The sequence below is a fragment of the Sorex fumeus genome, unplaced genomic scaffold, assembly GCF_029834395.1.
Source record: "Sorex fumeus unplaced genomic scaffold, SorFum_2.1 ptg000265l, whole genome shotgun sequence".
NCBI lineage: Eukaryota > Metazoa > Chordata > Mammalia > Eulipotyphla > Soricidae > Sorex > Sorex fumeus.
In genome coordinates, this window is record NW_026606322.1 from 27578937 (window position 1) to 27602706 (window position 23770).

A 23770-nucleotide genomic window follows, 5' to 3' on the forward strand; every position below is an offset into this window, starting at 1 on the left:
CCCACCGGAGGGCGGGTCCAATGCGCGCGCCAATCGTTCGTCCCCTTCATCGCCCCCCTACTGTAAGCCCCGCCCATCAAAGGAGGCGGAGGAGGGGTCGGGCCTCTTAAAACAAATGGAAGAGGATGGAATGACAGCAGATCCTATCAATCAGCGAGCGCCAAGGAGGCGGGAGGAGGACTTTTTTCTTTTTCTTCTTCTCCTTCTTCTTCTTCTTCGCACGCCCCCTAGAGGGTGCAACCCGCAGCTTTTGGTGGGCGAGGTTTCTGGCCTGGCTCATAGAGATTTAATGCTGCTGGATCGATTCCTCTGTTCGATGACTTGGTAGGCACTAGTAAGAATGTATGAAACCAAGTTAAGAAAGGCTTGAATGGAGACAATAATGTGGCAGGGCCACAATCCAGTGCAGGTGGTGGGGGATACGCTTGGAATAAGGAAGAATGTGGTCTTTAACTGAAATTTGCATAAAGCGGTACCCTTCCCCGCAAATACAACTATGCCCATTGATTGGTAGCCCCCGGTACGGAGCCGCCCAGCGCCTCTGAGCAGAGCATGCCGGGAAATGTAGTTCTGGCTCGGTTGCTATGGCGTCCTCCGCAGCCTCCAAAGAGCCTGAGAGTGATGAGCGGCCCAACCAATGGGAGCAGCCGCTGATCCAGCGAGGGCGGGCTCTCTGCAGAAGGGCTCGAAGGTGGCGGTGGTGGCGGCGGAGGCGCAGGCCGTTGGGGCTGCTGGCAGGCAGGTGAGCCCTTAAACGCGTTGCGTGTCTTTTGAAACCGGGCTGTGGGCGAAAGATCGAGAGACGCTTCACAAAAGCGCCCAGCCCCGGGCGGAGGGTGGTTCGTGTCGCAGTCGAACCGAGAGCCCCTAGACCGGGGCCTAGCTTAGCCGAGACCAAGCGAAGGGGCGGGGAGGACCTGATCGGACTGACGGTTTCCTGGTGCTTTTAGGGTTTGGGTCTGGCATTTTTTCTTTTCTTTTTCTTTCTTTTTTTTTTTTAAATCTGGCTGTGCATCTTCCACACGTTTTGGAAGCAAAACGTCAAAACGTCTGCAAATTCCCTTCCCCCGAATCTCCCGGCTTGGATTTACGCCTTGCTTCTTTTTAATCCTTATGATTTGAGTTTCTTTCTGTATTTTCGTCCTTTCTCTCCCTTTCTCTTTTGGTGTGCAGTTGTCTAAACCAGGAAGGTTGGCAGGTATGTGATCTTAAGGCCACATTCGCGCCGCTGGATGCACTGGGCCACCACTAAAATCCACCTGTAAGAGGCAAGTGGTTTTCCAGCCTGAGAATTTGCGTCTCCATTTGTGGCGCGGATGGGGGGGGGTTAACGGGGGGAGCGTCCCCTTGGCGATACTCCGGGACTTCTCCTGGCTCTGTGATCAGGAGGGTGCCTGGGGGACCATATGGGATGCCCAGGATCCAACCCGGATTGGCCCTATGGAAGGCAAACGCTGTGCTATGGGCTCTAACCTCTGCATCTCTTCTTAGCTCCCAGCACCTTCTCCTGCATGTTATGAGCAGTTGGGTTCATCATCTCTGTCAGATACATGTTGAATGTGAAGTTATGTGAGTTTTTGTTTCTTTCCCCCATAGCTATATGTATGTATATATATAAATACACACACATATATATATATTTGCTTTTTTGGGGGGTCACACCTGGAGATTCTCAGGGGTTCCTCCTGGCTTTGCACTCAGGAGTTACTCCTGGAGGTGCTCGGGGGACTATATGGAATGCCAGGGATCGAACCTGGGTCGGCCGCATGCAAGGCAAACACTCTCCCTGCTGTACTATTGCTGTACTATCACTATATTTTTTAAAGAAAAGAAACCACGTGAAATCAATGGTGTGTTTTATTTGATCCAGCATACCTGGACTATTATTATTTCAATATATATTTATATATTAGGGTTTGAACTTTGGCCCTTTTTTCCCCCATGTTAAATCTTCAATGGTGGTGTTAGACTTCTGGTGTCTTGCAGTTAGCCAGACTGCACTGCTTCTGCACATTGCATATTCAAAGGACCCAGTATCCCGCTGCAGAGATGGAAAGGTGTTAATGGGCATCTGATGGGACCCTTGACTGCGCTGTAGGAGGGACTTTGGAATCATGTTAGAGATTTTCTGCCCAACATACAGCAATAGTGAAAATAGCCAACATTTAGATCACTTATTTTGTGTCAGGTACTCTACTGAGTGCTTTGCATAAAGGTATAGTTCTTTTGGTCTGAATTTGCAGCCACTGCTCAGGACTTTCTCCTGGTTTTATGCTCAAGTATCACACCTGGCGGGGCTCATTAGGTACCAGAGATGAAACCCGGATCCATCACATGCAAAGCAAGCGGCTTACTGCTATACTGTCTCTCCAGGACCATGAAGTGTGATATTTACTTATAATCCTTATAGCTACCCTTTGAGGGAACAATATCCCTAATTCATAAATTTGGATTACAAGGTTATAGTGAAATGGCCCAGAATAAGAGAATGAGTCCCTAAGATTTGAGCAATAGTAGTGTGAACTGTATCTTCTGAATTCTATGAGTCAACAACTGCAATTAAGAATAATTACTCTATTTTTTTTTTAAATCTAAACTTTCACTTCCAGAATGCCTTCATTCCAGCTTACGCAGGGATGAGATACTCTGATTTGGAAGAAAGGGTTCTCCATACATGGTCAATTTGCCTTCAGTCACAGTGAAATCTTTGGGTAGCTTTTTACCTCTCCATGCTGTGCATTCAGATCAGAATTCTAGCTCTTATGGTTGAGAAGAGGATTTAGAACCTTAAGATATTTCAGCTGCTGGGTTTGTCTCAGAGACATTAAGAACATCACCCTATTTATTCATGGCACCTCCTGTGAGGGGCTGGGAAATTGTAGACATTATTTGGGGGCGGGGGGTCACTCCCAGTGATGCTCGGGGATTACTCCTGGCTCTACACTCAGGAATTACTCCTCGAGGTCTGTAGGAGACCATATGGGATGCCGGGGATCGAACCTGAGTCAGCCATGTGCCTGGCAAACACCCTCTCAGCTATGCTATCACTCTGGGCCAAGTGTAGAAATTCTTAAAGTTCATGACGAGGAATCACATAGTGTTTGGAGTTTCTGATGAAACATATTTTTATAGGTTTTGTTTGGGAACCACACCACGTTGCCCAGAGGACTATATGTGGTGCTGGGACTTAAACCTACTGTATGATCTCTCTGGTCCCTGAAATCTGTTTTAGTTGATTAAAAATGAATGTCTTAGGCTGGAATGATCATACAGTGGATAAGTGGCTGCCAGGAAGGCAGCCAACCAAGGTTCAATCCCCGGCATCCCTTATGGTCCCCCTAGCTCAACCAGGAGTGATTCCTAAGTACAGAGCCAGGAGTAACCCCTGAGCACCGCCAGATGTGGTCCAGAAAGAGACAAACAAAAGAATGTCGTCTTGCTCTTGTGAGCAAGTTTTAGACTATTAGGCATAAACTATTTCAAAGACAAATATATGAGTTTTTCCAGATCCAACCCAAGGTCAAAACACATACACCTGTGCAGTCGTACCAAAATATGCATTCCGCAAAAGCATTTTCTTCTATTATTTATATTTTATAATCAGTGACATCTTTGGAGTTCTCTGGAGTGTTCATTTACTGGCAATTGACTCATTTATTAAATATTTCACCTGCATTACTATTGTGTTTGACATCTGCAGCAAGAGAGCACTTCTCAAGACCCCATAGGGAACTGGAAACTTAAAATGACAAGCATGTACAAATTGTGAGGAATGCTAGTTGGTAGAGAAACTCTGTTAAATGCATTGTCAGAGCACGAGTACAGCAGGTAGAGCACTTGCCTTGTACCCAGCCAAGCCTGCCAGCCTTACATGGCCTGAGCACTGCCAGGAGTGGCCCAAAAAAATGCACTGGAGGAGAGAGTGGTCTGAATTCAAGAGGAGGAGGTCCTAATTGCTCTCCCGCAGGTTAAAAGTAGTGGAGGAAAGAGAAAGCCAGTCAGGGTTCTGGAAGGGCCCTCAATTGGTTCATCATAAGGGCTTTGCCCCAGGTTATGTGATGAGGCTACTAGCATTTGGGGAGGACACTTGATATTCATCACTCTGATTGACTGTGCATTGTTGACTGTGTGCCCCAGGGCTGGGCTGGGGCCAGAGGATGCTCACTCAGAACTGTGGTGAGAGAGTTTCCTCATTCCCACCTTGGAGGAGCAATGCAAGCAGGAGACTGGCAGAATGAAATAACACCCAGTCTGCCTCCTGCAACTCCTCTCCTGGTGAGCCTCCACATAGAGACCCTAGGTCAAAGGTACTGTGTGAATCAGTGGCTAGTAAAGGTTCAGCTCTCTTGGAGTTGCAAGAATCATTCAAAGAAATTTCGAAGAAGGATATGCCTCAGTGGTAAGGTGCATGTTTGACACGTTCAAAGTTCTGGGTTTGAGTTCCATCCTGGCATCATATGCACACACACACACACACACACACACACACACACACACACACACCACATTTCCTAGTTTTTGTTTGTTTTTTTGGGGGGGCCACACCTAGTAATGCCCAGGGGCTACTCAGAAATTACTCCTGGTGATGCTCAGGGGACATGGGATGCCAGGGATCGAAACCAGGGTCAGCCATGTGCTAGGCAAGCACCCTACCCACTGTGCATCACTCAGACCCGCGTACATTTTTTTTCTTTGATCACCATGAAATTACAAAGTTCTTCATGATTGAATTTCTGGTGTACAATGTTCCAACACCAGTTCCGTCACCAGTGTCCACTTCCATCACCAGTGCTTCCCCATATCTGCTTCCCACCCACCAGTCTGCCTCTACAAAAGGCACTTTTTTGATATATGTTTTTTGCAGTGACACACGCAATTCTTTTTTTTTTTTTTCAAAGGCTGGAGCGATAGCACAGTGGGTAGGGCATTTGCCTTGCACACCGCCGACCTGGTCGGCCCAGGTTCGATTCCTCTGCCCCTCTCGGAGAGTCAGGCAAGCTACCGAGAGTATCTCGCCCGCACATACGGCAAAGCCTGGCAAGCTCCCCGTGACGTATTCGATATGCCAGACACAGTAACAATAAGTCTCACAATGGAGACGTCACTGGGCCCACTCGAGCAAATCGATGAACAACGGGAGGACAATGCTACAGTGCTTTGAAATTCAAGAGTCCATCATGGGAAGTTCTAGGTAAACATGAACTGGAGATTCCTTGAAGCACGGATGGGCAGCTATTTGACATCTCTCAGTAAATGCCTTTTTTGTTTGTTTTGTGCTTCTGCCTAAGGTCTAGATGAGGGGGGAAGCACTTTACTTTGCGAAGTCTTCACCTTTCTTTATATCTGTGGTTGAGTTGAGATGTCAGGGTTATGCTACACATGCATTAATTCACTAAGCTTGGCTGGATGTGGGTAGAAATCTGCATTGTTCACATTAAAAGAGGCTTTAGGGGCCCAGGCGATAGTGCAGCAGGTAAGGCTGTTGCCTTGCACACAGCAGACCTGGGTTCAATCCCTGGCCCTGCAATAGTTCCCCAAGCTCACCACGAGTGATCCCTGAGCACAGAGCTAGGTGTAACCCCCGAGTACTTCCAGGTATGCCCTCCTCGCCCCATTAAACAAAGCGGCTTTAATGTGATTATCTCATCCCCAGCCCACCTCCCCAACATATGCTTGAATTCCCTTTAGGAAGCCTTGGTGTGTCCAGGCCCCTCTTAAAATCCCTCTAAGGATTAGGCAACTTAATGTGTGTCCCTCCGTATTAACTCACTCACATACAAGTAGAACATTCCCAGAGTCCTTAGCAATGCTGTCGCAGGTGTGAGCCACCTTCTCCTGTCCCCTTCTAGTGACTGGGGCTTGATGGCCAGGCAGCAAATCACAGCGACCTTAGAGCCTGCAGATTTCTCTGTTGTTGCTGTTGTTCTGTTTGGGGGCCACAATCAGCAGTGCCCAAGTGTCAGTCCTGGCAGACTCTGGGTACCATATGGGTTGCCAGGGATCAAACCCTGGGCAGCCAGGTGCAAGACAAACACCCTGCCCGCTGTGCTGTCCTTCTAGCCCCAAGAGTTCAGGTTTCTAGATACTGCTGGCCACATAAGGGTCCAGATGCTTACCTGCTGTCACGGCCTCGTCGTTTCCGCCTCCTTGAAGAAGCAGAACAGATGACCTGTCCAGTAAGGACGATGTGACTTGTGTTCTGCAAAGGGTGATCTTTGAATCAAACTTTAGCTCCTCACTCTGATCATGGTGTCAGGGATCAAACCCGGGCCTCAGGCGTGCAAGGCAAGCTCTCTGCCACTGAGCTACAACCCCCATCTCTGAACAGGTGTTTCTGTTTGTTTGTTTGTTTGTTTGTTTGATCATTTTGAGGTCTTTTGCGGGTAGGGGAGAATTTTTATTTTTATGTTTTGTGGCTTTTGGTTTCTTAATTCTCCCCAACAGTACTACTCAGAGGCTACTCCTGGCTCAGTGCTCAGGGGACCCTGCAATGCTGTGGACTGAGCCCAGGGCTTCTTCCTACAGAGCATTGTGCTCCAGTCCTCTGAGTAGTTTCCCCCACTCTGCCTGACAATATATTTTTGTTTGTTTGTTTGATTTGGTTGGCAGTGCTCGGGGCTTAACACCTGACTCCGCACTCAGAGATCACTCCTGGCAGGCTCGGCACCATACAGGAATGCCAGGGATCAAACTTGGGGCAGTCACGTGCCAGGCAAATACCCCTACCTACTGTACTACCTGCTCCAGCCCTGTGACTATATATATATATATTTTTTTTTTTTAAAGCAAATACTTGGGTATGTGGTTTGACATACTTTCTATATCTGATATGTGGGTATGTGTGAAAAGTCTCACTAATTAAAAAAAGAACATGGGGCTGAAGCGATAGCACAGTGGGTACGGTGTTTGCCTTGCACGCAGCTTACCCGGGTTTGATTCCCAGCATCCCATATGGTCCTCTGAGCACCTCCAGGGGTAATTCCTGAGTGCAGAGCCAGGAGTGACCCCAGTGCATCGCCAGGTGTGACGCAGAAAGAAAGGAAGGGAGGGAGGGAGGAAGGAAGGAAGGAAGGAAGGAAGGAAGGAAGGAAGGAAGGAAGAACGAACATTGTTAGTGTTTTATGTAAAGTCACCTCTTGAGGGGCTGGAGCTATAGCACAGTGGGTAGGGCGTTTGCCTTGCACGCGGCCAACCCAGGTTCGATTCCCAGCATCCCATATGGTCCCCTGAGCACCACTAGGAGTAATCCCTGAGTGCAGAGCCAGGAGTAACCCATGTGCATTGCCGGGTGTGACCCAAAAAGAAAAAAATAAAAATAAAGTCACCTCTTGATAGAAATGTAGTGAAGGAGCTGGATGAAACGGCCGGGACGCGTCTCAGCATGCCGGAGCTCCAGGTTTGAGCCCCAGCATGGGGAAGCCCCTGGCACCACTGCATCTGCCCTCCCTTCCCCAGTTTCATTTTATTTATGTATTGTTGGGGGAGGTTGAGTTTTGGCGGCCACACTTGGCGATGCTCATGGGGTTACTCCTGGCTCAGTGCTCAGAAATTACTTTTGGTGGTGCTCAGGGGACCATATGGTATGGGATGCCGGGGATCACATTCAAGTTGGCCGTGTGCAAGACAAGCTTCCTACTTGCTCTACTGTCTCTCTGGCCCCTTGTGTATTATTGGGGGGGAGGGGCTATATACAGCTGTGCTTGGTTGTGCTCCTGGCTTTGTGCTCAGGGGTCATTCCTGCCATATGGAATGCAGAGAATCAAGCCCTCGTTGGCTGCATGTGATGCAAGTGCCTTACCTGCTGTGCCTATTTTTTGGCTTTTGGAATCATACCTAGCAATGCTCAGGGGTTACTCCTGGCTCTGCACTCAGGAATCACTCCTGGCGGTGCTCGGGATGTCGGGGATCAAACCCAGGTCAGCCCTGTGCAAGGCAAATGCCCTCCCCACTATACTGTCACACTAGCCCCTCCCCAAACTTTAATATGAAGTCATTCATTGCTCTCTTAGGAAGCCTTTCACTAGACTTAGGGCCGTCTCCCAGGTCTGAGGCGTTGTGGCATTAGCACCAATGATAGGCTAACCCAAACCCAAAAATGATCTGGTGAGCCAGGACATGAGACAGGGAGAGGGAGCTATGTGGCCTGTCCCTCGGTACAGAGGAAGGAGTTCTGTGGGACTCTGATTTCCTTGATGAGTCTGCCCTGCAGCGTCCACAATGTCAGGTTTCTGGAGAAGACGAGTCGTTCTCTACCTGTTGAATTTGCGGTTGGCCCAAGCTGATACCCAGATCCCTTTCGGTCTGAAAGTGTAGACAGGGAATGATCTATCGAGGTTTTCTTTACAATTATTAATAGATGAGCTCCTTGGGGGATTAAGTGCAGCAGGAGAGGAGCCGGTGGGGTTCATGTTGCTCTTACAACTAAGTTGATGGCCATGCGCTCCGCCTTCCCATTGATTTCTGTAGAAGTCCCTTCAAAGATCAATACTCTTATTAACTGTTTCCTGGAAGTGGAATATACTTGGGGTGCTGGGGGACTGCACCTGGCTTCACAGTGTGCAACTGCTTTTCTGCAAGTGAGATTCACAGTCTAGTGTTTCATGCCTGCAAAGTCCCCTTTCTGCTCTTGAAATTACTGTCTTTGTTTTTTGTTTTGCCGGCTTCTTTTTTTTTTTAAGTAGGTTTAATGTGTGATCATTGTAAAAATTGGTAATGAACATAATCCTCAATTTTGTGGGATTAAACCACGCATTTTAATTCACATTAGTAGATTGTTCAGATATTTTGTTTCCCGTGTGCAAATATACATACACTCAATAAAAACCTCATTAAGTTGTGGACTGCGTGTTCCATTGAACCTGGCAGTGGCCTGTGCCCACTCAGCCCAGCAGGCCTTGGACAGTGTCCATTCTGCTTATTTCCTCAGTGCTAAAAACTCAGCAACCAAGGGCTGGAGCCATAGCATAGCAGGTAGTGCATTTCCCTTGCATGAGGCCAACCTGGGTTCGATTCCCAGCATCCCATATGGTCCCCTGAGCACCGCCCTGAGTAATTCCTGAGTGCAGAGCCAGGAGTAACCCCTGAGCATCACCAGGTGTGACCCAAAAAGAAAAAAAAAGCATCCAGGGCCATTGTACCTCGGGAGAGGGCGCTTGCCTTGCACACTGTCACCCTGGGCTCAATCCCCAGCATCCCACAGGGTTCCCCCCCTCCCCCAGCATCGCCAGGACTAAGCCCTGAGCACCGCCGGGTGTGGCCCAAAAGCCAACAAAGTAAAGCAATATTCATTTTGTAGGTCTGCAAAACATATTATTTCTCCCATTTTCTTCTGCCCACTTTTGTAAAAAGCAGTACTTCTGCTTCCCTTTCCTCGTTTGGTTTGTTTTTTGTTTGTTTGTTGGTGGAGGGGGTGGTATACACCTGGCAACCTGGCGGTGTTTAAGAAACTTCTCCCGGCAGTGCTCCGGAGACCGTGCGTTACTGGGCATCAAACCAGGCCTCTTGCAAGCAAAGTGCATGTGCAGCACCTTGAATCACCTCTCTGGCCCTTAGTTACCTGTGAGAGGCAGGAGGTGTTTTCTATTTGAATCATGCCTGACTGTGCAAAAGGCTTATCCCTGGCTCTGCTCTCGGGGATCCCTCTTGGTGGGACTTGGGGACCATCTGGGGTTCCAGAGGTAAAACCCAAGTCAGCGCCCAGCCTGCTGCACTATATCTCTCCCCCAGCTTTCTTCATCTCTTAATTGGAGGTTATTTTTGTTCTCCATGTTTCGCTGTTCCACCGTTTTCTACCAGTCAGGCCAACTGTCACCTGTTTGGAGGAACTATTTAGAGTCATCCAACTAAAAATACCGGCACGGCAATGGATGTGCTTTGGGCGACGCCCTGATTCCTAACAAGCCTCTGTCCTGCAGGGTCTTTGAAATCGGGGCGCATGTGACTGCCGATCTGGAAGACAAGCCTGTTTGCAGCATCAGTCAGCAGAGAAGCCGGTGAGTCCCAGCAGACCAGTGGGAAGTGCTTTGCTTTGTGGGTTTGAGGTTTTTCTTTTTTTTTAATTGAAAATCAGTGAGAATCTCAGTTATAAAGTTGTTCATTATTGGGTTTCAGTCTTATAATAACCGTCCCTTCACCAGTGTACATTTCCCACCACCATTGTCCCACCCCTACTTGCCTCTCTTGTCAGGCTCTCTCTCTCTCCCTCTCTCTCTACCTCTCTCTCCCCCTCCCTCTCCTTCCCTCCCTCTCTCTCACACTCGCTCTCTTTCTCCTTCTCTTTCTCTCCCCCCTCTCCCCTCTCCCCCTCTCTCTCCCTTCCTCCCTCCATGCCTCTCTCTATCTCTCCCTCCTTCCCCCCTTAGGAAGTGGGAAGTGCTTTGACATCAGGGTGTTGATATGTGATGTGATTGTTCCTCTTCTCCAGAAGGCAGCCCTCCGAGCCCCAGCGTAGGAGCAAAGATTTATTTAGCGCTAACCGGCTGGTGTTTGTCCCAAGCTATCCCTGGGAAAGCCCTCTGGTGTGTACGTGACTCAGCTGAGGCGCTGTGGGTCAGGCCAGATAAGCAGCAGGAGCACGTGGGCTGTATGAGTGTCTCTGGGCCTGGCTCCAGAGCAGAGGTTCAGATTAGAGCTTTATTCACTTAACAGAATCCACAGAGTCAAAAATCAGCAGCGTGTCAGAGAATCCACAAACATCTGGGAGCCTGAGAGAGGGGTGAACGTGTGAGGTGAAGTTCAGCCCGACAAGATCAGATGGAAGAACAAGGGTGCTGGGAGGAAGGGAGCGGAAGCTATCCCGGGCCTGGGGCCAGAATGCTATTTGGAAGAGGTCATCCTGAAGGTCACAGGGAAAGCTCCGTTGCTCATCCTTACTGCGCAGCCTCCTCGGTGGCCAGCGTGATTCAGCTACATCACGCTGGAGAGATAGTCCAAAGGCAAGGTGTTTGCCATGCACAGGGCTCACCCCGTTGAATCCCATGTGGTCCCCCCGTCCCCACCAGGAGTGACCCTCGAGCACAGCGCCAAGAGTAAGTTTTGAGCACTGCCCGGTGTGGCCCCCAAACCACCAGCAGCAAAAAAAAACAACCAACTGCATCAACAGCTCTAATGCGAACTGTTTTACTTTATTTATCTATTTATTTATTTTGGCTTTGGGGCCACACCTAGTGATGCTCAGGTCTTACTCCTGACTCTGCACTCAGGGATCACTCCTGGCGGTGTCCAGGGACCAAAGTGGCTGCCAGGGGATCGAACTCAGATTGGCTGTGTGCAAGGCAGACGCCCAACCCCCAGTACTATTGTCCCAGCCCATTATCTTGAGTGCTGACACATGATCCTCATTTGCTTGCAGTATCTCTTGAATGTGTATTGATTACTGTAAGCTGTTCACATTCGTTATTGTAGTCTAGAAAGCGGCCAGCATCCCAAACTATAGGAAAATGCATGGATTCCGCTAAGTTCCGTTCAGTTCAGCATTCTGGGTGTGGGGTTTGCAGCCCGTCACAGTCATACTAGGTTTCCACTCAGAAGGAAGCACACGTGGTTGAATGAGCTGATGTGAGCCTCGGAAACGTTCATCATTTCTGGGCCAGTTCCCCACACTGACATTTGCATACACTGCATCCTGCAAAAATAAAAAACAAGTCCTGAATGATTAGTCCTGTGCCAAAGGATTCTAGTTTCTAGTGATGTGTCTGATATTAGCAGCTCAGTAGAAACCCACTAAATGGCACAGTGAAAAGGAATGACTTCAGAATTGGGACAGTGTGGTTGGTCTACCTCTGACCTCGCCGGCGTTGCGAGATCCGGGGTTTCATAGCATCAAAGGCTTCCTTATCCACTAAATAAAGGTTTCCTTATCCATTAAATAAATGCCTGGATACTCCTACCAAAATGTATGCTCCGGAAAGTGCCCCTTTCTTTGTTTGTTTGGGGGCCACACCCAGCGGTGCTCAGGACTTACTCCTGATGCCATACTCAGGGATCACACCTGGAGGTGCTTGGTGGCAGGGGAAGGTGGGGCAGGGACTATATGAGATGCCGGGGATCGAACCTGGATTGGCCATGTGCAAGACAAACACCCTCCCCACTGTACTATCACTCTGCTTGCTCAGAATGTTTTTAACAGGATAGTTTGTAAAAGCCCGACCTGGGAACAGTCAGGCGTTTGTGTAGAGAGGAATGGTCATCTAGTGGCGCATTCATACAAGGGAATGCGAGATTATGAGAAGAAGGGACCACGTGGGCGGAACTCACAGACGTGTTGGTGTGAAAGGAAGTGAGGCAGGAAGGAATTTCCGAATTCCCTGGCACAGAGTCAACAGCTGACAAAGCTCCTCTGGCCTGTCCCATGGAGTCTTGCGTGTCCTGAGGGCAGGTGGCTCTGCACAGGCGTTGGGCAGCTTCCGGAATACGTCATGTCGCTGTTTTCTGCTCTGGCATGGTCATCTTCGCTTGGCAAAGTGCAGCAAGCTCTATACTTCTGATCTAGGCACTGGTTTTGTTATTGTTGTTGTTTTGTTTTTGCTGTTGTTGTTGTTTTTTCTTGGGTCACACCCAGCGATGCTCAGGGGTTACTCTGCACTCAGGAATTACCCCTGGCAGTGCTCAGGTGACCATACGGGATGCCAGGGATCCCAGGTCAGCCATGTGCAAAGCAAATGCTCTCTCCACTGTACTATCACCTCAGCCTGTTTTGTTTTGTTTTGTTTTGTGCCTATCTGGCAGTGCTCAGGACTTAGTCCTGACAGGGTGGGAGATCGAATCTGGCTTGGCCGTGTGTAAGGCAAACACCTTCCCCACTGTGTTATTGCTCCGGCCTCTGAAGATTACCTTATTTTATTTAATTTGTTATTTTCTCCTGTTTTTTCATTTTTTGTTTTCACTTGGTCTGGAAGATATTTGTCAACCTTTATTTTTTTTTATTGGGGTAGGTGATATTGGGCTACACTTGGCAGTCTCAGGGGTTACTCCCAGCTCTGCACTCACGGATCCCTCCTGGCAGGGCTAGGGGACCATATGTGGTGCCAGGAGTCTATCCAGAGATGTCGGTGAGCCTAGCAAGCACCTTACCCACTGCACTGCCTCTATGGTCCCCAGAAAGCATATTTTTGTTTTGTATTTGGGCTACACCCGGTGATGCTCAGTGGTTTCCACTGGTTCTGCATTCAGGAATTACTCCTAACAGCGCTTAGGGAGACCAGATGGGATGCCGGGGACTGAACCCAGGTTGGCTATGAGTAAGGCAAGCTTCCTATCCTCTGTACTATCTCTCTGGCCCAGTAGAAAGCATTTTACTGACTTATTTTATGTCTGTTTTTATCTTAGGTGACCATGAAAGGATTATATTTTCAACAGAATTCTGCAAATGAAGAAATTACATTTGAATTTCAAGAAAGGGTAAGAAATACCGTCTCATCATTAAACAGTGGTTGTCTATCTTCCATTTTTGAGTGATTGGTTATGAGATCCTTTGAGTGTGGCTACATGATTGAAGTGAAACTTTTCTTTAAATGCTATTATAACATCGTGATTTACATATTGAGTTTTAGACATACAATAGATTACAGCACCCATCCCACCAATCAGGGTCAGCTTTTCTCTGCGGGGGGGGGGGGGGGGGGGGGGGGGGCCGCCCCCCCAGCCTGCCCTCTTGGCAGGCGCCTTCCTGCCAGTTCAGCTGTTAACAGTTTGTGTCTCTTGGTTTCAGTGTTGTTGACTCTGTGGTTTGGATATTTGTCTTTGTTATTCCTTAAGGCCACCTCTGTACCTTAATCCCCTGACCCATTGCTTCTCATCTCTTCTTCTCCCCCTCCCCTCTTTCTTTCTGAAGTGAAACAGTTACATTTTAATCTTTAGTGTCCTGGGGAAGTGGTTGGTGTTGCATAATCTGCCCAGAGTGACAGCACAAGAGGATTTTGTTATTGTTGTTCTGGTTTGGTTTGGGGGCCACACCCAGCTGTGCGGTGTGTAGGGCTTATTCCTGGCTCTGTGTTTCTTGCTCCTGGTGGGCTCCGGGACCAGTGTGGTGCCAAGGGCTTGAACCTGGGTCTTTTTTGTGCAAGGCAAATGCCCTATTCATTGTACTATCTCTCTGCCCCCACCACCAACTTTTTTTTTTTTTTTTTCGGTTTTTGGGTCTCATTCAGCAGTGCTCAGGATTTGTTGCTCAGAGACAGCTGCTACTGTCTCTGTGCTCTGAGATTTCTCCTGGCGGGATTTGGGAGATTGTGTCCACAGGAAACCTGGGTCAGCATGTGCACAGCAAGTACTGTCACTCCAGCTCCTTGTCATTATTGCTTTCAACTCCTCCTGTGATCTTGCAAAAGACATTCAGGAAACAACCATAATAGTCTTATATGTGGTAAACTTGGCCCAGTCTGGGCGGAGAAGAGGGTTCATGGGTTAATCCCGCCAACCCTGGCTGAGCACCAGCAGCACATAAGGTAACCTCCAGGGGTCACTCCGGAGAACAGAGCCAAGAAACACCCCAAGCAGCCTCCAGAAAGGAAAAATTAACCCAACTGATTCTGAACACAACAGAAATGGAGGTTTCTGATCATATTCATGTTCTGAAAATCCTTTCGTATCATGAAGGGAGATAGAAAAGTGTTGTTTTCCATACCAGTTTGTGATCTTTGCAAAATACCTCATTCACTTATAGCTTAAATTTTAAACTGGGGAAGGGTCTTGCAGAGAACTAGTCCAGTGGACCAGATACTTGCCTTGCAGAGTCCTGCCAGAATTGACCCCTGAGTGCCCTGAGCACTGCCAGATAAACTAGAGAGGGGTGGAGGGGGTTGTTTTTCTTGGGGGGGGTGGGCGCATGGGGAGTTTGGGGCCCGTACTTAGTGGTGCTCAGGAGCTACTTCTGGCTCTGAGCTAGGGGTCTTGGCAGTGGTTGGGGGACCATGTGTCGTGCCACAAATCAAACTGGCATTGGTACCTGCAAGGTAAGCACTTTAATCCCTGTACTATCTTTCTGGCCCCAGACAATCAAGTTTTAGGCTATTTTGAGCCCATATGGTAGAATCATCGCATATTAGTGATTTTTTTTTAAGGTTTGTGGTAAACCAAAATTGTTCACTTAAATTTGGAGATGAGAGAGAGAGAGAGAGAGAGAGAGAGAGAGAGAGAGAGAAGTGTTCTGTGTATTTCACAGGAGGATAATTTCACCTTAGTGTTTTTGTTTGTTTATTTTTGTTTGGGGGGGGGTGTCACACCTAGTAATGTTCAAGGCTTACTCCTGCTCTGCACTTAGGAAACAATCCTGGTGGTGTTCAGGGGACCCGATCGGATGACAACGATCGAACCTGGATCCTAGATCCACAGCGTGCAAGGCAAGCGCCCCACATGTTATCCTATCACTCTGGCCCACTACCTGAAATCTCTAAAAGTAACAGAGAAGGTCTGGAGCCTCTTTAGTCAGACTAGTGGATTCAACCACTGGGGCAGATCACATTGCCTCTTGTGAGAATGGTCTTCTGGGTTATGTAACCAGGATTAAAACTCACAGATCTGCTGGGTGTAGAGATCGGTGTCTTCATAGCATCACAAAACCTGATCAAAGCTGAGATTTCAACAGAGATTCTCCAAGAATGCTGTGTTTGTGTCAGTCAGGTAGGACAGAGCACAGCAATTCCTTTGGTGGAATGTAGGAAGGGGCAGTGTAGAAGCCTTAAGTGATTTGGGTTTTGTTGGCAGGGACGAGGGACTGGGCCAGAGCCGGGATTCAGAGGAGCTTTTGTGAGACTGGGGCTCGAACCAGGGTCACTTGCTTATGAGGCAGCACTTTAACCCCTATTCTATTGCTCCAGCCCCTGTGCTCTTTCGAAAATTTCATTTCAAGGACATGTCAGGAGTTGAGAGGAATACTGTCTTTTTTTGGCAGTGGTTCTTTGTCGGAAGTGTTATTTAATCATAGTTACATGACATTGAGTGCCTAAGTGTGATTTTTTTCCTTTTTGTCATTGCAGCTCTATCTAGTTGTGGAATAATTGTGTTCCATTAAGTTTCTGGTGTGAACCCAGAATCTCACGGGGTATGCTGAAATGTCAGTAAGGGATGTTCGTGGCCGGAGTGATAGCACAACGGGGAGGGTCTTTGCCTGGCACGTGACTGACACAGGTTCGATCCCCAGCATCCTATATGGTCCCCCAGCACTGCCAGGAGTAATTCCTTAGTGCAGAGACAGGAGTAACCCCTGAGCATCTCTGAGTGTGACCCAAAAAAAAGAGCCCCCCCAAAAAATAATAATAAGGGGATGTTTAAGAATAATCCAACAACAAACTCTCTTTAAGGGCAAGAGAGAGCATACGGGGTTAGGCACGTGCCTTGCGTGCAGCCAGCCCTGGTCTAATCTCTGCATGGTCCCCTGAGCGTATCCAAGCACTGCCCTGGAGGCCTTCGAGCGTCTCCTCTGAGCCCCACATCTGCTTCCTGAGACCCTTGCATTTGTTCCATTGAACCCAGTTAGCTGAGAATCACCAGAAGGCGCCCTCGGGCCTCCTGGGCACTGCTTGGGAGGATTCTCTTTCTCTCTCTCTCTCTCTCTCTCTCTCTCTCTCTCTCTCTCTCTCTCTCTCTCTCTCTCACACACACACACACACACACACACACACTCAGTAGAGCACATTAGGGTCCAGAGAAAGTACAGGAGTCTAGGACGTTGCCTTACATGTGGCTGCCCCTGGGATTCAGCTGCTGGCCTTACACATGGGCAATGCCAGATCCATCCCGGCCACCACGCAGGATCTCCCAAGCACTGCCAAGAGTGATCCCTGAGCACAGAGGAGGCAGCCCTGAGCACTGCTGGCTGTGGCCGCACACCCCCAGCCCCCCCAAATAGTAAGCATTGAGAAAATTTCCAAAGCAGTAAGGCAATTATACTAGATATATACAAGGATATCTTCTACAGGCATATTTCTCATTAATGTGAAGATTCAGTGCTTTAGATTATATTTAGAGTGCGTGGTGGGTAAGGGGGCGGGGCTCCCAAATGATCGTCTGGGCACCAGGGGGCCAGTCCCCGTGCTTGTGAGCCAGCCGGACTGTATGGTTCAAGGCCAGGGCCTGGCTCTGTGCCCCTGCCCACACCCAGCCGAGGGGCCTCTGGGGCTGCACCTAGAGTGCTCACGGGGGGCATGTCGTCCTGGACTCACCCATGGTTCATACATGCTGATGATGTGCCCCTCACCCAAGCTGCTCCTGCCCCACCCCCACCCCCGTGCAGGATTTGCTGTCCTGTTTTGTCATCCTGTGTTAGGTTTGGGTTTTGGACCTTTGAGTTTTGGGCCATACCCGGTGATGCACAGGGATTACTCCTAACTCTGTGCTCAGGGATCACTCCTGGCAGTGCTCAGAGAACCCGTGTGGTGCTGGAGAGCAAACCCAGGTGGGCAGTGCCCAAGTCTAGTGCCTTAACCACTGAACTATCGCTCTGACTCCTGTTAGCCTACATTTATGGCTTCCTATATCCATGTCAGCATCTGGGGGTAATTTTAAAATATCTACCCTCAGGCTTTCTAAAAAATCAGCCCCAAACTTCCATTTATTCTTCCTTGATTATAAACCGTTAAGGTGTTACAAGTGCAAAATCACTAGCAGTGTTTTTTTTTCAGCCAACTCTTAAGATTTAGGGCCTGTTTAATTTTGTTCAGTTTTGCATGAAAATTTTCACAATAGAAAGACACATCCTCAAAGAAATGTATAATTGTTTTGTTATCTTTTGGTTTTAGGAAAATCTTCCAATTACAGAAGATAACCATGTGAAACTTCAAGTAAAAGCCTGTGCTCTGAGCCAGATTAATACGAAGGTATTGTTGTTTTTATTTGGGTCCAAAGTTTAATGAGTATTCATAGTATATCAGCAATGCAAAGACGTTCTAATGACAACTGACTTCTGAGTTCCAAGAAATTATTTTTATTCACCACGGAATAGAATTGGTAGGGGAAAATTCAATGTGAATTTATGTATTTCTATATTAAGATAAATGGTTAATCTGAATGAAGTCAGATAATTTATATACTAGATGATCATATTTTTTAAATTCTTTTATATTACAAAATGTAATCATTTATAATTACTGAGTCCTATAATTAGGGAGAAATTACCTTTATAAAAATAAGAAATTATAGATTTTGTTAACCTATTTGTTGTTCTTGGTTGTGTTTTTGGTTTGATTTTGTTTTGTTTTGTTCTTGTGCTACACCCAAAGCTGCTCAGGGCTTACTTCTGACTCTGCATTCAGGGATCACTCCTGGCGGGTTTGGAGGACCATATGGGGAGACTGGGGATCAAATCTAGGTCTGCCGTAACGAGGCACTATGCTCTCTCTCTGGCTCTATTAACTGATTTATAAACTATCTACTTCATAAACAATTTGGTTTAAATAAATTTAGATAAGGATTTGTATTCTTGGGGCTGGAGCTATCGTATAGGTGGTAGGCCTCTTGGCTTGCACACAGCTGGCTCACTGGACTGGGATTCAATTTCCGGCATCACATATGGTGCCTCAAGCACTACCAAGGAGTGATTCCTGAGCATAGCCAGAGTACCACTGGGTATGACACGAAAAGATGAGTCTGTATTCCTGTCATATCTCCTTTCTCTCTCTCTCTCTCTCTCTCTCTCTCTCTCTCTCTCTCTCTCTCTCTCACACACACACACACACACACACATATACATATCCCCCATTAATTTTCCCTCCACTGAATTTTCTTTAGTAACTGTGAAATGCACAGAAAGTGTTCAGATGTTAAATGCAGTATTTGCTGGGCCAGAGACATAGCACAGAGCTTAAGGCCCTTGCCTTGCATGAAGTCAACCCAGGTTCGATCCCCAATACCCCATATGGTCTTCAAGCTCCACCAGGAGTGAGCCTTGAACCCAAAGCAAGGAGTAAGCCCTGAGTACCACCTGGTATGGCCTCACCAATCCCCCTGCAAACAAAACTGCATCCATAATACACATAATACAGTGTGGTTCCATGTGCCACGATCCGTAAACCCAGACCTATTCACTGAGTTTTGTAAAGATCAGTACTATACTAAGCTAAATTGGATTACAACATCAATACTGTAACTAAATTGAATTACAGTATCACCACAATGTCTAAGAATCTAAGCATATCTTCTGTACGGTCACATTTCGGAGGATTTTTAACGGGATTATGGCCTTGCTCAGCTGCCCTGGGACATGACCCCGACCTGAGAAGTGACTTGGGGAGGGGCCCAGAGTCATAGTGGGGAAGGCACTAGCCTTGCACCTGGCCCACCTGGGCTCGATCCCTGGCACACCATAGGGTCCCCTGAGCCTGCCAGGAGTAAGCTCCTGAGCGCTGTCATGGGTGACCCAAAGACAAAAGAAGTGAGTTGCTGAGGAGCCCCAAAGTCATGTCCAGTACTCTTGCTCCTCTGCAGAGTTTCAGGTGTCTGTGCTCATTGGCTTCTGATGCACCGCTTATTTTTGTTGTTGTAATAACTGTGGTTGCACAGATTGGTGGTTGTACATACATACATACACTTGGTTACGGCAGACCAGAAATTGTGCACTTGTGGTCACAAGGATTCCAAATGGCAGGGCTCTGATGACATCACCTCAGTGGGGCTCATGGGGTGGTGCTGGGATCATACTCCCAGCCTCCTGGCTGCCAGCAGGGGCTCACTACTGAGTCATCCTCCACCTCGCAGCCTTTTTTTTTTTCTTTTTTGAGGCAGATTGGTGGCATAGTTGGTTCGGTGAAGTTATTTACTTTGTCCTGGCTCCAAAAATTTAATCCAGTTTGCTTTCTCTTTGGTTTCTCCTTTTCTTCTTATGTTTATTTATTTTACTATTGTTTGCCTTTTATCTGAGAAGAGGCCAGGATTTACTTCTTGAAATTAACAGCCTTTGTCATGATTTAGCTTCTCGCAGAATTGAAGATGGAGAAGGACTTTTTTCCTGTTGGGAGAGAAGTCGCTGGGGTTGTAGTAGATGGTAAGTTTGCCCATGTGAATATCTGCATTTTCTAAGGGATATGAAATGGAATGACCGCTAATTGCTTTTGTTTGGCTTGGGGGCCACACTTACCCCAGTGCTCAGGCCCAGTTCCTGGATCTGTGCTCAGATATCACTCCTGGCAGCACGGGGCTGGGAGGACATGCCCGGGTTGGCCGCATGCAGGGCACTGCTGCACCTGCACCTGCTGCTTTTTTGCGGGGGCGGAGGGGGAGGCACTGCTACATGTTTTCTGACATCATATTTTGCTACATGTTTTCGGACATACACAGTGTTTTGGATATGAAATTTATAGATTGATGTCTTCCTTTTCATTAAAAAAGTAGAACCTGGGACTGGAGCGATAGCACAGCGGGTAGGGTGTTTGCCTTGCACGCAGCCAACCCAGGTTCGAATCCCAGCATCCCATATGGTCCCCTGAGCACCGCCAGGGGGTAATTCCTGAGTGCAGAGCCAGGAGTAACCCCTGAGCATCGCCGGGTGTGACCCAAAAAGAAAAAAAAAAAAGTAGAACCTATGTATAATTTTATAGTTGAAGTGTTTATTGTAGCTAATATTTGGATGGCATGTGCTTAAATCCATGAGTAATCATAATGAGAGAGGGTCCACTGTTTGTGTGGATGGTTGGGTGGGTGGATAGGGCACACCCAGCAGCACCCGGGGGTCACTCCTAGTGGGCTCTGGGGCTATAGGTGGCCCTGTTGCTGAACTAGGGTCAGGCAAGTGCCTTGCACCCTGAATTACTCCCTGGCCTACGGGGTACTTGGGATACTTGTAAACCAGCACAAATTACCCAGTGTAGATTGGCTTTGGTTGAAAATGGATATAATAGTGAGTACATTCTCGCTAAATGTTGCATCAGCCTAAAATTGAGCATGGGAGAGCTGGGTGGGGGAACCGAGAGGGAGGGTGCAGGGCCTGGTAGAACCCTCACATTGCCTGTGCCCCCCTGCACTCTGCCAGGTGTGGCCCCAAAGGGGAAAAAAACATTTAAAATAATGGGGTGGGCGGTGGCTGGAGCCATAGCACTCGGCTGGGAAAGCACTTGCCCCTTGCACACAGACAATCTGATGCGATTCCAGCCTCACATATGGGCCCCCAAGCCCTCCAGGAGTGACCCCACACCTGAGCGCAGAGCTAGGAGTCAGCCCTGAGTGTGGCCACAACCCCAGCCCCCCACTCACACCCCTCTCCCCAGTTTTCTCCTCTCTCTCATTCCACAGTCCATATGCACCCGCTAAGTCCTGGGTCTGTGAGGATAAAGCAGATCAAGCCCCTGTGCAGGGCGGGCTTGTAGTCAGGGAAGAGGCCAACACACACGCATTAGAGCATGTAGGTTGTGTGTGAAATTAAAGAGCACCGGGCTTGCCTGGGAGAGAGGAGACCTAAGGGGAGAGCGGGACGGATCCCGGAAGCCTTGGTGGTGCCACTATCTGAAGGACAGTGAGAGGCCAGGCCCTGATGGTCAGCAGCAGAGGGAGGAGAACATGGGGGCCCCAGCCAGGCGCGCTAGCAGGAGAGCGCTGGAGGAGCACACGGGGAGGAGGACTCCAAAGCAGGGCAGTAGGGCCGCGGGGCGGGTGCTCTTGCCTGGCATATGGTCAACCCAAGTTTCACCCCCGGCATCCCAGAAGGTCCCCCAGGCCCTGCTAGACATGGTCCTGGAGCTCAGAGCAAGGTGTACGCCCCTGAGCACAGCTGGCTCTGGCCCCCCATGCAAGCCAACCAACCTAGAAGAACACTCACTTCCAGGTTCCAGCACCCCGCCTGCCTGCATGCCTTCTGCCCTCCAGTCGGCTGGGTGGGAATCACCCCGATCTCTGGGTGTGTTGGGCAGCGCCCATGTGGCAGCACCCTGAAATGCCAGGCTCAGCAGGCGCCCCGCAATGCTGTGGCGGAGCCAAGTCACTGCACAGGAAGGCCCAACCCTGGACGCTTCCCCTCCGCTCAGCAAGGAGAATGCGCTTCCAGCTCAGTAGTCCAGTTCTCTCTAGAACTTGCCGTTAAGCGCCTGGGTGCCCACCACTCTCTCCGCAGGCAGGCGGGAAAGCAAGGAAGGCATGATATTGACCCCCCCCCCCCCCCCCCACACACACACACACTTTCCTGCACTGTCCTTTCCCAAAGGACAGCCTCCTGGCAATAAAGATTTGAAGGTTCTATCCCACGTTCTTTAGAAACTCCCAGAATATTCTAGGGGCTGGAGAGGTGGTACAGAGATTAAGGCACTTGCCTCCGGTCTGGCTGCACCCACAACAGTGGCCCTGGGCACAGTCAGGAGTGAGCGCCCCATGCACAAGAAAAAAGAATATTCTAGAGTGCGTTTTTTTGTTTGGTTGGTTCTTGTATTTTGGCCACCTCCAGTGGTGCTCAGGGTTCACTCCTGGCTCTGCGCTCAGGAATTACTCCTCGCGGTTCTTGGGGGACCATGTGATGCCAGGGATCTAACCCAGGTCGGCTGTGTGCAAGGCAACCACCCTACCCGCTGTACTATTGCTCCGGCCCCATTATTCTAGTTCTTGACTTTTGATCCAAGTTAATGACATTTTGTAATCACATAGCTTTAAAAATAAAATGACTATATTGAATAACCTTGGAATACTAATGATGGCTTTCTCTTCTCTTAGTTGGAAGCAAGGTCTCTTTCTTGCAACCAGACGATGAGGTAGTCGGTAAGTTCATGTGTTTCTTTTTTTTTTTTCTTTACTTTTTGGGTCACACCCAGCGATGCACAGGAATTACTCCTGGGGGTGCTCGGGGGAACATATGGGATGCCGGAGATCGAACCCCGATCAGCCACGTGGAAGGCAAACACCCTCCCCGCTGTGTTGTCACTCCAGCCCCCTCGTGTTTCTCTTTCATGGCTGCTTGATGCTCAGCTTCTCCTGTATAAGTACTAACAATTAGATCATGATTTTTGTTTTCCTGAGCCACACCCAGCAGTGCACCGGGCTCTGCACTCACGGATTACTCCTGGCAGGGGACCCTGTGGGTGCAGGAGATCAAACGTAGGTGAGATGCATGCAAGGCAAGTGCTCTACCCACTGTGCTATCTCCCCTGCCCCATCATAAGTTCTTAATCGGAATACTTCCCTGTTTGGGGATTTGCTCTTGAATATCCATGGAGAAGAGAGTTGGGGGTTTCATCTTCCTCAGTAGCAGAACCCTTGCCAGGGGTTTAGCTCAGAGGTTTAGCTCACTTGCATGGCCTATGTGAGGCTCTGGGTTCTCGCCCCTGCACCCCAGAAAGGAAAAACAGGCCCAATACAATAGTACAGCCAGTCAGGAGCTTGCTTTGCACATGGCCAGTGCTAGTTGAATCTCCAGCATCCCATAGGGTCCCCCAACCCTCGCCAGGAGTAAGCCCTGAGCACAGCCAAAGGTGGTCAAAACAAACCAAAAAAACAAATAGCAGTACATTTACATTTTTTCCACATTTGCCATCAGAATATACCTACCACTGATGAGGGTTCCCAGACTTATCTGTTCTCCACCTACTCAGCTGCAATCCCTCAGTGCCCCCATGGGAATCTACCTTCTTTAAGCAAACAAGCAGGAAATGATACACAACCCCCCCCCCCGCCACACACACACACACACACACACACACACACACACACTGGCCTCCCCCTGTAGTGTCTCACCCTCTGGGAGCCGCTGGAGTCCGTAGCGATGCCCCAGTTGTTGTTGGGGCTCCTCAGAGCCCTTTCCTGGCCAGACCCCAGCTTGGGCTAGACTAAAGGCTCTGCAGGAAAGATGAGTCTGTTCTTCAGC

The 23770-nt window shown here is 48.8% G+C and overlaps 1 protein-coding gene across 1 annotated transcript in view; it reads left to right on the forward strand.

The window, feature by feature from the left end:
• The first annotated feature begins 595 nt into the window (after positions 1–595).
• The window catches only part of CRYZL1 (crystallin zeta like 1), a 40642-nt gene continuing 17467 nt past the window's right edge, over positions 596–23770 (forward strand). The window contains exons 1-6 of the mRNA XM_056109305.1: positions 596–742; positions 9915–9992; positions 13327–13398; positions 17736–17813; positions 19903–19975; positions 22624–22668. Of these exons, the coding sequence (XP_055965280.1) occupies positions 13333–13398; positions 17736–17813; positions 19903–19975; positions 22624–22668 (262 nt within the window). The 5' untranslated portion in view covers positions 596–742; positions 9915–9992; positions 13327–13332. The remainder of the gene's footprint in view (positions 743–9914; positions 9993–13326; positions 13399–17735; positions 17814–19902; positions 19976–22623; positions 22669–23770) is intronic.